Source organism: Telmatherina bonti (assembly GCF_933228915.1).
Source record: "Telmatherina bonti genome assembly, chromosome: 5".
In the NCBI taxonomy this organism is placed as follows: Eukaryota; Metazoa; Chordata; class Actinopteri; order Atheriniformes; family Telmatherinidae; genus Telmatherina; species Telmatherina bonti.
Genome location: NC_136623.1, coordinates 17,471,092 through 17,485,746, shown reverse-complemented (window position 1 = coordinate 17,485,746; position 14,655 = coordinate 17,471,092). Strand labels below are relative to the sequence as shown.

At 39.1% G+C, this 14,655-nt stretch overlaps 1 protein-coding gene across 1 annotated transcript; it reads left to right on the top strand.

The window, feature by feature from the left end:
* The first annotated feature begins 6,907 nt into the window (after window positions 1–6,907).
* On the top strand, window positions 6,908–14,582 carry trim35-28 (tripartite motif containing 35-28). Its single transcript, XM_079240272.1, has 6 exons — window positions 6,908–7,548; window positions 10,629–10,724; window positions 10,936–11,166; window positions 11,265–11,287; window positions 11,663–11,781; window positions 11,999–14,582. Exons 1-6 carry the CDS (start codon window positions 7,135–7,137, stop codon window positions 12,538–12,540), a joined length of 1,425 nt encoding a protein of 474 aa, XP_079096398.1. The 5' UTR covers window positions 6,908–7,134; the 3' UTR covers window positions 12,541–14,582.
* The last annotated feature ends 73 nt before the right edge of the window (window positions 14,583–14,655 follow it).

Genomic DNA, 14,655 nt, shown 5'->3' with positions numbered 1-14,655 from the left:
GGCCCACGTCTCCAGTGTCCACGCCGCCTGCGTCCCAGCCCTGGTCCACGCCGCCAGCGCCCAGAACCCGTCCGGCGCCGCGGGCTCCCACGCCAGCGCCCAGAACAATCTTCATGAATTAAGGTCTATGGACAAGCTTAATGGGCCCATATCAGTCCCACAGGTTTCCAAAGGCTATGCAAATGATTCCAGGAAAGATTTACTTTTAAAGTTTGCCAGAGACTATGCACATATTTACACTCACCGAAACTACTCAAATGCTCTCTAAATAATCCAACCAACGATTAATTTTAGTTATTTGTCATGATGTGGTTTCATTCAGTGCCTTAGTTTCTGGTTTCCTGTTAGTTTTTTCCTGTTTAGTTCTCTTGGTTCTTGTTTAGCTTCATTGATTTCCTGTTCATTCCGTTCACCTGTGTCTCGTTTTGTCCAGTGTATTTATACCCCTCTGTTTCAGTTTGTGTTTGTTGGTTCCTTTTGTTAGTTCTGCCCTCACTTTGTTCCGGGAATAAATATGTCCTCGACCTGTATCTTGGTTTCCCTCATCTCTGCATTTGGGTCCACACCACATTCCTACGGCCCCTGTGACAGTTATTCCCGTCAAACTCCCCCTTGATCTAATTCTAACCTTGAGTTCCCTGCTCTGGAACCAACAAATAGACATCTGACTACGTTGTTTGTCTACCCACCAGTTCTGGAAGACAAATCATAATGAAATTATCTCCCCACAGATTAAATACATTGAAGTATGTCAGTCCCAAATAGATTGGTTCTCACTCGCTTTCATGACAGTTTCTCAGTCTAATAACCTTAAAAGGAGGCTCAATAGGTTTGGATGTGCTGCAGAATTACCAGAGCATTGTCTTCTATCTCAGGGTTTCCACTGCAGTTTTTTGTTTTTGTTTTTTAAAAAAAATAAAATTCAGCCATCATGTAAGTTTTGTTTGACATCACTTCACATGAAATGACTTTGCAGTGCACCTCATGTATGGCTGCTTTCCTCTAGCCTTGATCTGCATATAACTGTCCGTTGTAATACTGATATGACAACATAAAGTTTCTTTCAAAGGAATTGAATGAAAAGTAGTTGTACAAAGGCTTGATAAACCAACAGAAAAGAGGGATCTGAAAGTAGATACTTTTAAGTTCACAAAATTTATTTTCCTTTTCTATTACAAAGCATGACACAAAACCGGTGACAATTATTTTTCATCTGCGAAGCACGAGGCAGCACAGCTCGGTTTAGTCTATTTGTATGACCCTCTGCTTCATGCGCAATGCACATATGCTTCTCTGTTTATTTAAACAAACTGTCCACAGGTGTAACACTATGGGCAGGATGCAGCGTTAAACTTGTTGAACCATAACATAACCATATAGTCTGCCTAATAAAGGGCACCTACGCTTGGCAGTCAACAAAAATTAGGGCTACCCACAACCCAGCCTTTCTCTCTAGTGTAAAAACCTGAGTGACTGACAGCAGCCCCTTCTTGACAATTCAATCCTACAACAACCACATCCCCATGACACACCCCCCCACCTCACACCCTCACACACACACACAGACCACCACCACCCCTCCCCCATTCTCACACCAACAGCAACCAAATGAAACAAACCTTCCAATCATTACTAAAAAACAGCATTTACATTGCCATCGAGTATTACGCCTACTTTAAAACAGTCCCTGGCTGTAAGCAGCTTTCAACCCACCTCTTTGCCCATTAAGGGCAAGCTTATGAGGAAAGGAAAAGAAAAGTCAAAGATTTGTGTAGCTGCAGTTACAATCTCTCAGCGCTCAAGCAGATTTCCTGTGTGACACTTTACATTTCAGCACCAAAACAAGTTTTTTTTTTCTGTGACATGACAATAGAGTCTGTCTTTCTGTCAGGACAAACTTAGAAAGAACTACTAATCTACTAGTCGTTTTTATTAGTCCATCTATTTTCATTTCATTTATTTGTTCACACACACACACACACACACACACATGTTCATTAGTTTGGACATGCAGTGTTGTTCACTCATTAGATCTAATGGGAGTTATATCTGAAACCAATGAAGTTTTAAGACCTTTTTACCAACCTTGTCAAATAGTAAATGTATTGATTAGCAACAACACAAATATTTCTTATTGCAATGTTATAGTTATGAAGGGAAATCTACTGAGAGCCTGCAGACAGTGGGAAGATACCAATTTGGAGCACAGGAAAAAAATACTCCTGTGAACTTTATACTTTGTAACCCTGCAGATTTTTCACATGTACAAAAGTCAGGCAATACACAGAAGAAAAAGGGAATCCCCAAATTATACTATCCTCTCTGCAAATCGCTTACTTCAAAGGCTTATAAAAAAATAAAATAAAAAAAATAGTTGCTATACGGTTTATAAATGAAAATGTGATGAATAAGCATCAGTTCAAAAACGCTCCAATATATATACATGGCTTTAAAAAAAGAAAAAAAGTCACGTCTCCGTGCAGCAGTATGACTAACATCACAATAAGTAAAAGGCAATATGCCCAGCATATTGGGCACACTGGGTCCGTTTCTTTAAATAAAATAAATAAATAAAATTTATCACCTGGACCAGCAGTTTTATAACTACTATTCTGCATAGGCAAAAATCTCCAACTTTTTGCCTCAGTCTCTGTGTTAACCACACCCACCTAAAAAGTACAACCAATCCCACAAATACTTCTCAGAGCCCCTCAATAAAAAATGTCAAATGTTTAAATGCCACGTATTTGTAAAAATGTTTTGTACTTTCTCACCACCTTGACCAACTGATTTATCAAAACAAGTTTTACCTGCATGAAATGCAGAAGCAGCTTTGTGCTTTCTATGGTAACCACGCGCACCTCAAATGTCTGACCAATCACAGCATACTTCTCTTCGAACACATCTGTGAGAACAAAATGACATCATTTTCTTCTCTGGTGAGAAAAAGAAAAAGAAATTCTCGCTTCTAGTGGGGTATTAAAAAAGCTAAAGTGCATGTTTCCTGTATTTTAACAAACAAAGTCACTGCTTAAGATTTCTCAAAGTATCAATTCTGTAAGTCAGAAAATGGACATTCATAAAATAATTAACATTTAATCACCTCATTTGTGATTACTGTGTATTGGAGCGTTTTTGAACCGATGCTTAGATTCATCCCTTATGTCATTCATTCATTCATTATACTAACCGCTTAGTCTAATGAAGGGTTACGGGGAAGCTGGAGCCTATCCCAGCTGGCTTTGGGCGAAAGGCAGGGTACATCCTGGACAGCTCGCCAGTCCATCGCAGGGCCACACAGAGACAAACAACCACTCACGCTCACACCCACTCCTATGGGCAATTTATAGTAACCAATTAACCTAACATGCATGTCTTTGGACGGTGGGAGGAAGCCGGAGTACCCGGAGAGAACCCACACATACACTGGGAGAACAAACTCTACACAGAAAGACCGCTGTCCAAACCTCACCCCAGCCAAGGATCAAACCAGCAACCTTCTTGCTGTGCGGCCACAGTGCTAACCACTATGCCACCGTGCAGCCTCATCCCTTACAAACCTGTATATGTTGGATGTGAAAGATAAAGGCTGTGTTTGTTTGAACAACCTCTGCCTTTGTTACATTGCTGTCTGGTCTTTTTTTTAGTATTTGCTTTACTGAATGTTCCAGCTAAAGTCTTCCACAGACACATTGGAGCAGGTTTTATATGCTTCACGTCACACAATATACAGTTGCCTAATGTATTTTCATACCTAAGTCAATAACCATTTATCTTTCTATTAAGGTGAATCAAAATAAAGAGTGTTAAGTCAGAAGCAAGTAAAACATAGCAAAAAGAAGCATTGATAAAGTAGGACTTGAACTAATCTTTGTCACTCATGCTGCTGAAGGAATACTGGCAATATGCTGTACAAACTGTACAACCCTTCCCCAATGTTTACAACTGATTAATCAGGATACTAATTAAGCAGCCATATGTCATAAATTGTCACTGTGAATTTGCTGAAGGGGAGAAAGTAAAAAAAGAAAAAACAAGTAATTATGTAGAGGTACAATGAAAAGCACAGGGAATGACTGTGCTGGGCTGCTCTGATTTTTCCACACATGTAATACTTAGTTTCACTCTGTCACAGTTAAGTAACTTCTGTTTCCATTATGTTGATGTTTTTCTCAGCAGGGAGAAATCTAAAGTAACAAATGTACCCTTACCTTGTTCCCGTTTTGATGAATGTTTGACACAGCATAATATGCATTTGCAAAGTTGTACAAAGCACCAATGCAAGAGCAAAAGCAAAGCCCTGTCTGTATCATAAATAAAGCATATGCTTGTGCTTTGTCCCTCTAAGCCACGAGATACTGAGAGAATATATTTATGTTGTCGATATTTGCCTAGCTGGAGGGATTTTTAGTTGTCATTTGAAGTCTTGTTGATTAAGTTTTTGCCATGGTTTTTACACTGAAAATGGGAGGAGTTTTTTTTTTTTTTTTTTTTTACTTTCTGCCAGCACAGATCCAGCTCCATCGTGTTCAAAAGGAACTGAGAACTATTTCTCAACAGATGTTCTCTGGGGGTTTAATTCTGGGCTAGACCACTGAAAAACAGTGGTTTTTTCTAAACCACCCAACTCTTGTTGCAGGATATCCCTTTTCTTTTCCCTTGTTTTCTGATAAATGTGTCTCTAAAACTTATTTCTTTGGTAATTCACACAGACCAGGTTGCCACCAGTCTTGCCAAATCAATTTAACATTATTGATTAAGGCAGTGTAACTGCCATTGTTCAATATACACCCCACTTTTACTGTGATTATCACCATTGCTGGCCCAGAGCTGGACTAGTAGTAGGATACTGATGCAAGATAGAAAGTCAATCAGTCCTGAAATTATTCATGCATTCATTTTACTAACCGCTTGGTCCAGTTAAAATGGTTTGTATTAAAACTTTTATTAGAATCTGTTTTATATTTCTGTCAAGGCTGCTTATAAGCACCTTTTTGTACCATAAAACTGCTATCATTAGGCTCCACCACATCCTGAATGATGGGTACTGCAGTTTTGGCACTTCTCTGATTTGACCAAAAATGTCTGGATTCAGAGATTTATTTTAGTCACATAGGAGAAAATGTGTTTTACCCCATCTTTGATCTCACTGTTTTCAAGTTGCAGTCAACAAGCAGTTGTTGGCTCCAAAATTGCAGTGTGAGATCTAGGACCAAAGAAGCACATGATTTAATTAAATACATTTAATATCTGCTCCAGTCACGTTTTAATGAACACCAGAACTGGTTAAAGCAAATACAGTGAATCTGACTTCAGTTTGGAATTCCTCCACAAAGGGTAAAAATTCATAATATATTTTTTAATTTTATTAGCAAACCAACTAAAATTCCTGTAAACCCGTTTTACTTTTTCAGTGTGGCTAATTGAGCAAAGAACAATAGATGAAAGTTATAGTTAACCTATTAAAACAAAATTTATTACACAAGGGTCCAAAAATCTTTTAAAGGTTCTCTGAAGTCACTAGTTTAAACCATTTAACCAGTACTGAATCTAATTTGATCTGGTGAGGCACTTTTGTTCCCCCTTTACATGGATACAAATATCTGTTAATGTTTACAGAGACACACTCATAATTAATGAGGATGTGTTTAAAGATATTCTTTAATGTAATGCCACAAAATGGCACTGTGGCCCCATCTACTGGTAGGCTAAGAGAAAAAGCTTTAATTTGTTAGGGAGCATAAAGATTGAACTTTTGTGCAGTAGAAGAAGGTCATGTAGTTTAATGAGTCCAGATTTATTCCGGCATCATGCCCGGTGCCTGATGTGCAAGCTTGTAGGGGAAGTGCTATGATCTGGGGTTGCTGTGCCCAAAGAAAGAGATCAGCTGACAACCTGAATGGTCACATTATTCATCTTCTCTGACGGCGTGGGCGTTTTCCTGATGACAATGCCAGGATTCATCGGGCTGTGTGAAAGAGTGGTCATTTTCATTAACCACTAGAGTCCAGATCTGAACCTCACTGAGAATCTTTGGGCATGCTGGAAAATGATTTACATTGTTGTCAGACTCCCCCACGATCTATAAAAGATCTTTGTGAAAATTGAATTCAACATTGGATGAAAATAAACTGCATGACATTTCAGAAGCATATGAAAGCAATGCCACAGCAAATGCATGCCACAATCAAAGCTACAAGTGGACTTGTAGCTACAAGTGGGGAGGGCAGTGAATGTGTCTTTTATGTGCATGTTAGGTAAAGTAAGAAATATTATAAAAATAAGTTATTTTTATGATAATAAGCTACTCTCCTACAAGAGGAAGAATCTGGCATAATGTGACACAAAAATATGTGATCCTACACTTACAGCTTTAGGAATATGACTGTTGTCCTCATTTTCTCTATTCTATTCTATTCTATTCTATAGTCATTTAGCAGACACTTTTATCCAAAGCGACTTACATATGAGTGAGAACAACACAAGCACAAAATCAAACAGTAGAGGACATCTTAGGAAGATACAAGTGGACTGTCCATTTGGATGCAGATCCTTGCATGAAGTGCATCATTTATTTCCAGAAAATAGCTGACCTGGGGGAAAAAAAACTGACAAAACATGACTTCATCACAAACTTATTTTAGTAAGAAAGTTTACTTTTAAAGTGCAAATGGCAGAAAAAAATAAGGTGATATATAGTCAGAACACATGCGAAGCGAATAACTGACTATGAAGAAAATATTTGATGTGCCTCTATGGGGGAGCTCCAGTTTTCCTAGTTTAGAAGACATTTGTCTGCATATTTTAGTTGAACTTGGTAACACTACTGTAGTGTTACAGCCTCAAAAACCGTGAGAGGGCAGTGTTGTTAGAAAAAAAAGAAGAAGAAGGTTTTCTGACAGAAATACGGAAGAGGTGACTGTACAGAAGACACGAGCTTGGCACGCGAAGTGATTGTAAACTTTTGTTGGGTTTATACCTTTCTCTACAACGTCTTTAGCGGTTTTAAGTTGAGGCAAAAGTGCGACCCTTTCGGTTTCAACACAAGTCAGTTTGTCTGCGTGTACGTGTCCACTTGTGGTTTTAAAACGAAAGTAAAGAGCGAAGGAGCCTTGTCGCCATAACTGAAAGAAAATGGATGTGAACATGGGCGAAGACGAGTCTCTTCCTTTGCAGCAGGACCTGACCTGTCCCGTGTGCGCGGACATCTTCAAGGACCCGGTCCTCTTGCCGTGCACCCACAGCTTCTGTCGGGGGTGCATGCAACAAAGTTTCGCGGTCAGCCAGACGTGTCCCGTCTGTCGCCAGCCAGCAGACGAAGGCCAGGCCATCACCAACCGCTCCCTCAGAGACACCTGCGAGAGCTTCTTAAGACAGGGAAACTTGAGAAAAATCGTGAATCCACCTCAAGAAGACCTCTGCTACCTCCACCTGAAGCCGCTGGATCTGTTCTGTGAGAAGGACGAGGAGCCAGTGTGCGTGGACTGCGTCACTCTTCACAATACACACAGGCTTTGGTCCATAAAAGATGGCGTGCCAATGTGTAAGGTAGGGTAAAGTTACCCAACCGGCTTTTCTTCTGGTCTTGTGTTCCCTTAACGTGTATTCTTTCTGGGGAAACTTGAAGGCTACAGTTCAGGCACATTTTTAAAGATTAATCCAGTTCTTCTATTTGTGATGGAAACTACACTACTCACAAAAAGTTAGGGATATTTGGCTTTCAGGTGAAATTTATGGAAAATGCAATATGTTCATGCTACAGTGATACAATATCATAAAAGTAAGACATTTAAGTAGAAGGATGCACTACTGATTTCCTCATCTAAAAAAATTCATTCAACACAAAAGGTAACAACAATGGTAGTTACACCACAACAAAAAATTTGAACGTCTCAATATCTCGTCATGTGCCCTTGAGCATCAATTACAGCTTGACAACGACGTCTCATGCTGTTCACAAGGCAACTTATTGCCTGCTGAGGCATGGCATCCCACTCTTCTTGAAGGGCAGCCCTCGGGTCATTCAGGTTCTGGGGTGCAGGGTCTCGAGCCTCTACACGACGGCTCAGCTGATCCCACAGGTTTTCAATGGGATTCAGGTCTGGAGAGAGTGCAGGCCATTCCATTTGAGGTACACCAGTCTCCAACAGCCGTTCCCTGATGATGCGGCCTCGATGAGCAGGAGCATTGTCGTCCATGAAGATGAAATTAGGCCTGTGCTGTTCATGTAGGGGCACAATCACTGGATTAATGATGTTATTCAGGTAGTATGGGCTTGTCACTGTACCATTCACAAAGTGTAGGGCAGTTCTGTACCAAGTGGACACCCCTGCCCACACTGTAACACCGCCACCACCAAAAGCTCGCCTGGTGACAACAGTGGCTGATGCATAGCGCTCTCCCTGACGTCTCCAACATCGTTGCCGGCCATCATTTCTGCTCAGTGTGAATCGACTTTCATCAGAGAACAGCACTGAGGCCCACTGGTTCCTCGTCCAGCGTAAATGCTCCCTGGCCCATGCAAGACGATGATGCCTGTGCCTGGTGGTGTGGTCAGGTACCCGTGCAGGTCGTCTAGCACGCAGACCACGCTGATGTAAACGGTTTCGAATGGTCTGACGTGACACTTGGGTGCCTCTCACCTATCTTAAACGTGCCTGGAGTTGAGTGGCATTCATCATCCGGTTTCTCAGGGCAGTGTTCACAATGTAGCGGTCATCAGCACGGGATGTGGCCAAAGGACATCCACTTCTAGGCCTTTCTGTGACTCTTCCAGTCTCTGGATATCTCTGTTGCAACCTACTGATGACACTCTGTGACACTCCAAGCTCAGTGGCCACTTCTGTCTGAGAACGTCCTGTTTGAAGCATCGCAATAGCAAGGGACTGTTGTTCCATTGTTAGGTGTCGTCTTGGTCTCATGATGTCAAAATGTGAACAGCATGATGAGGACAACTGTTTAAACACCAGCTCTAATTGAACCAGGACATTTATTGGTCAATTCAAGGATCACACACCTGCCGTGATTTTTGCCGTTAAGCTCCTTGTTAGAGAACAGCAACTTGTGCAAAATTTATTGAAACATTTAACAGTTGGACATGTGCATTTAAAAGCTTAGAGAAGATCACATTAAGTTCACCTGTACAGGTTTGAATGCATTTTAGGCGTGTTGTGAAATTTCACCCAAAAGCTGAATATCCCTAACTTTTTGTGAATAGTGTATGTGACCAGTACCAAAACATAGGACTCTGTGATGGACAAGAAAAATAAATGGTTTGCTCTGTTGATCTGAATCCCTCTTGATGTACAGAGTAACATAGGATAGGATATCCTTTCATTGCACTACAGCAGTAGTGTTTCAAGTGTTTCAGCAATTTACTATGCTGATTGGCTGAAAGAACTATACATTCCATCTGTAACCATTTCAATACACCTTTTGGTGCAGTTTTCATTGCCCCAAATCAGCTAACGTATGTAGCCTACATTAGTGAAATTCTTAGTGTATGCTTAGTAAGGTAAATATAACCTTGGCATTAAAATATCTCCCACATTTAGATCCACATTGAATAATAAAATAAAATGGGAAAAAAAATGCAAGAAAAGTAAAGATTTAGAGAAAAACACAAAATGAGTGTCCAAAGAAAGGAATGGGATTCACATGTGGCTACCTGCAAGCAGCTACTGGTCATATAATTTCACATATTTAAAATGTCATGCAACTTTGATCTTTGAACTCTAATTATTCATAGTGTAGCATTTTTGCTGAACTGGATCATAGAAACACTCACTTCGCATACCGTCTTGTGTTTCATGTCTGGCAGGTATTTTCTGGAATCTTTAGATTTGCCTTTTAGTTTTAGTGAATTTTTAAATGTATTTATTCATTTATTTTTAACACCTGGAATTGTTTTAAACATACTGGTTTTACATAAACCTTACCCACTCAATGCAATCTGGAAGTTTTAAATGAGCAACCGGGACAAACTCAGCAACTAAGCAGCAGCAAAGACAGAGACTTGAATTCAGGGTTATGTAGAATGATTTCCGATTTTTACGCAGTTCCTTTATCAGCTGCTTCTCCCTCTGAGTTTTATATTTTATATTACAGACATTTTTTGAGGCTAATATAAAGATCTGAATTGAAGAAAGGCTTGGATATGTTGTATATAAAAAGATTTAAAAAAAAAAAAAAAAAAAAGATCAAAATCATTCACTGCACCAATTTGAATATTTACTTAATCAGCTGGCTAATCCACTAGTTCCAAGTTTACCATATATTTTTCTGATAGTTATGTATGTAGCCATTTTTTGTTTAAAATAAAAATGGTTATTTAAGAAACAATTATTTTTAAAAACCTCCCATTTTACATTCTAATTCCCAATATGCTAATGAACAGGTATACCTGTTTGCTTTGCATTCATTGCATCTTTCAGTAAAAAAAACATTTAGTCATTCAACTTAATTGGGTTGCTTGAACTCTGCTGCAAAAGTCCTGTCGATCTGGTCAATCCCAGGAGATCTTTTTTATATTGGTTCTCCAATGGATGTGAGCTGAGGTGTTACCTTGTCGTTCTGGCACACTGTCTTCCCTTGTATAATATTTGTTTTTTTTGTTTATGCTTTTGCAGGAACAGCTTACCTTTAAACTACAAATATTTGAAAAGAAAGTGGAACATTACAAAAAGATTAAGCAACAATTCGGCAACGCTAAGATGTATGTCAAGGTAGGAATACTAATATGTCTCAGTGTTTGGAGTGAGTAACTCTTAATCTGATTTTTGACTCTTTGGTAACAAGATTTCATTACAAAGAAAATATCTAGACAGATATATATTAAAAGGTGGGTCTACTTTTATAGATCTGAAATCGAAAGTTTTCGTGCACTCTCCACTCTCTTTGGGATCTGCATTAACTTTGTCTTCTTGATTAACACAGATTCAGGCTGGACATGCAGAGACACAAATCAAATCAGAGTTTGAGAGGCTCCACCAGGTGCTTTATACTGAAGAAACTCTGCGTCTAAAAGCACTGGCCACTGAAGAAGAGGAGAAGATTGCTAACATAGAGGAGAGGATTTCTGAAATTGACAAGGATATTGCCACTATGAAGAAGCTTGTTGACTCTCTGAAGAGAGAGTTGGGCAACGAGGATCTCGCTCTTCTGAAGGTAAACAACGCAGCTCATTCCCACTTTGTTTTATATCTGATGTTTGTTTCATTTATTTGTGTTTTGCAATGAAACTGACTTCATTTCGTTTTTTGTAGAATTTCCGTGAACTGAAGACAAAGTAAGTCGCTGTATTTTGACATCAGAAATTACATTTCAAATATGTATATTCTCATATATTTATATACTAGTTATAACTAGTAATAACTAGTCTAGTATAAAGCAAAAACTAATAAGTTATATCTAGTCTGTTTTAGTCTATACACTATATTGCCAAAAGTATCCAAGCCTTTCCTTGCTTATAAACCTTATAAACTATAAACTTATAAACCTAAGTGACATAAAGTTAGGAACATGGAATTGTCCAACATCTCATAATATACTGAACCATTAAGAGTTCCTTTCTCTGTCAAATATGTGCAAAAGGGTACAATGGAATCTAGTTATCAAGATTAATGTTGTATTTTTCTTGATTTTATTTCTGTCTCTTCTGTAGAGCCCAGTGGACTCGGTATGAGCCAAACCTTCCTTATGGCTCCCTTTTAAACATGGGCGAACATGTTGGTTCGTTGAGCTTCAAAGTATGGAAGAATATGCAGGCCCATGTAAAATATTGTGAGTAAACGATGCTGCGTTAAAAGGTTTTTTTTGGGGGGGATAAAGGACTTAACTGGATCTCTGGATACTTGAAACATTATTGAGGGAAAACATAATTAAAATTAGAAAATGATGGCAAGAATGTTTGACCGTTTTAGTCTGAAACTATAGTTTCTTAAAAGTCTGATATTTTAAGAACCAGCGTGAAATCATGCTCTGTTGTCCTGTTGTACAGATCCAGTGACGTTTGATCCAAACACGGCCTCTCCGTGGCTCGACTTGTCTCCTGACCTCATCAGTGTGAAGGAGAGCCAAGAGCGGCAGACTATCCCTGACATCACAGAGCGCTTTGATCCATGTGTCTTTATCCTGGGTGCAGAAGGTTACATCTCTGGGAGACACAAGTGGGATGTCAACATAGGTGATAATGACAAGTGGATTGTGGGAGTTTGCAAGCAGTCAGTAGCACGTAGAAAGAAATTCACAGTCTCAACGAATCGGGGTGTGTGGGCCATAGCATTGAGCAAAGGAGTGTATAGCGTTCTAACACCTGAACGCACTGAGCTGAAGGTACAGAAGCGTCCACAAAGGATTCGCATTAAGCTGAATATAGATGCAGGGGAAGTGACGTTTTGGGATGCAGGGACAGCAACACACTTGGTCACTCTTAAACACAAGTTTGAGGATAGGATGTTTCCAATCTTTGGCCCCGGGCTCCATAGCACTCCCATGGTTCTTTGCCCTGGAAAAATAGCTGTACATACTTCATGTGTTTAACCGATATCTGCCGATGACGTCAGATTAAGGATAAACATGGATTCTTGATTTTCAAAACGGCGTGTTATGAATTTTAAAACGTACAGCAGATAAACCAAGCCGATGTGTGGCATGAATTTAAGTTTTTAGGGTTTCAGAAATTTTTATATGCAGGAAACTGAGATATGTTCAGTGCATGATACCAGCTGGGTTATGCAGTGAACACTTTTTGCTTTTGTGCCTTTTGGTTAAAGGAAACTACATTGTTTCTGAATAACTATCTTTTTTTAAAAAAAAAAAACACTTAGTTGATAATAATCTTGCCAGGGCTGATTATTGATAGCCAGATGGTGCTTTCTTCCAGGCCTGAGCATCTAGGGGGTGCAAAGTCCTTTTGAGTAGCAAACATTTATTTTTATTTATTTTTTTTTCTATACTAAATGCCTTTTTAGAGGCCTGAACATCGCCCAAAAGTCACCAGGGTCGTGATTTCCCCAAAGGGAATGTGCAAATGTACACAAGTTGAGGGCCTTTAAACACGTTTGGGGAAAATTGACTGAACACTGCTACCTTTTGTAGTTGCCCTGTAACTTCAGCTCATTTATCTGATTAAATTCGGTGCACATATTCTACATATTCTTCTAGGGTGGAAAAGAAATTGCCTTAAAGCAAAGACAGCCTAAAAACTAATAGGAAGTTGGCCATTTTGATTCAAAGTTGCCATTTTGGAGATTTGCTGATGGCACATTGGAACAAACTCTTGGAAATTTTGTCTTAGTGCCATCAAAATTGGTCAGTATGTTCTGAATGCATGTGTGATTAGAACTTAGCAAAAAGTATATCGAAGGAGTTGCCAAAAAGCGTGGTTGGGGCCACAAAGGTTGGTGTTTCAACTGGACATGTAAAATTGATAGAACTCCCAGATACAACAACATATCTGCACCAATGTCACCCCAAATGCGTCTCTGACCTCTTTCTGGCGACAGGAAGTCGTATTGTTACTGAAAGGCCCATTTCTCTGAGCATTTGGAAACAACTCACTCCAAATTTGTCATTCAGCTGAAAACCCATTGTTGATGATTTATGTTGAAAACTGTCCACATGTTCATGGCAGAATAGTGACTGTCACGTCATAAATCAATATAAATCCCTCAAATTTCATCAGATCACCATTTAACTTACAGTAAGTAATCCCAGTCTGGCACTGAACAGAACTATGTCCCCACTCCAGTCAAGGCATAAGCCCTCACCACTTACAACAAGAAGTCACAGTTCTTACTATATCTGGACATGCTTCCTGGTAAATAACCCTATATACTTAAAAATGTTTTGACAAAACATTTTCATGGTACCACAGAAAAAAAAAACTCAAGTTCTTCCGCGAAGCATAGTCATGGCAAGTATTGGTACGACACCATGAATAAGGAAGGCCTTGTAACTGACACAAAGAACCTGTGATTTTCACGAAACTTTTGTCATTTTGCCATCAAGGTGGGAATTCATGGACAGTCATACAGTATTTAAGCACTAATTCTGCAGGCCCTGCATGAGCACAGGTATTCCTGGTTGAGTGAGTATTGTGACAATAAGGTCGTCAGGGAACGCAGGCCAAAGCAGTGCAAAAGGCTCCACAGCCTTTATTCCCACTTGTGGCATTAATTTTTCTTGTTTTTCATTATCTCAACAAAAACATTATAACTTTAATGATCCTTTCCTACTTCTATAATTATTGTCTTTGGATTTTAGGGGTCTTCTTTTTTATCTATAATAAAATTTTTATTTCTTTATGTTTCAAAAATACATCTTAATCAGCTATTTTACTATTTTATCAGAGTTTTTCTACATATTCAGGGGATATGGTTTTTATGGGTAATGCTTTTAAAACATATTTTTATCAATTGTTTCGCTTTTATAATTTGATTACTTTTTCTCAAACATTTGTTATGCGAAAGGAGTCTGCTGGATTGTATACCAGGATATCTATTTCAGAGCTTTGTCTTTCATTTTATTTACAATATGTGGACAGAATGTACTCTGCTGCTGCGGTGTAGGATGTAACACAACCGCTGTCAAATTCTTTAGGAAACACTCATTAAATAAATGCATGAAGAATAAAATACACTGTGAAATTTATTA

Bases quoted from the DNA above. Each gene is read 5' to 3' on its own strand.
- trim35-28 (XM_079240272.1), top strand. From the start codon at position 7,135: ATGGATGTGAACATGGGCGAAGACGAGTCTCTTCCTTTGCAGCAGGAC. The intron at 7,549-10,628 runs GTAGGGTAAAGT...ATGCTTTTGCAG, and splicing joins ATGGCGTGCCAATGTGTAAG to GAACAGCTTACCTTTAAACT. The intron at 11,288-11,662 runs GTAAGTCGCTGT...TCTCTTCTGTAG, and splicing joins TTCCGTGAACTGAAGACAAA to AGCCCAGTGGACTCGGTATG.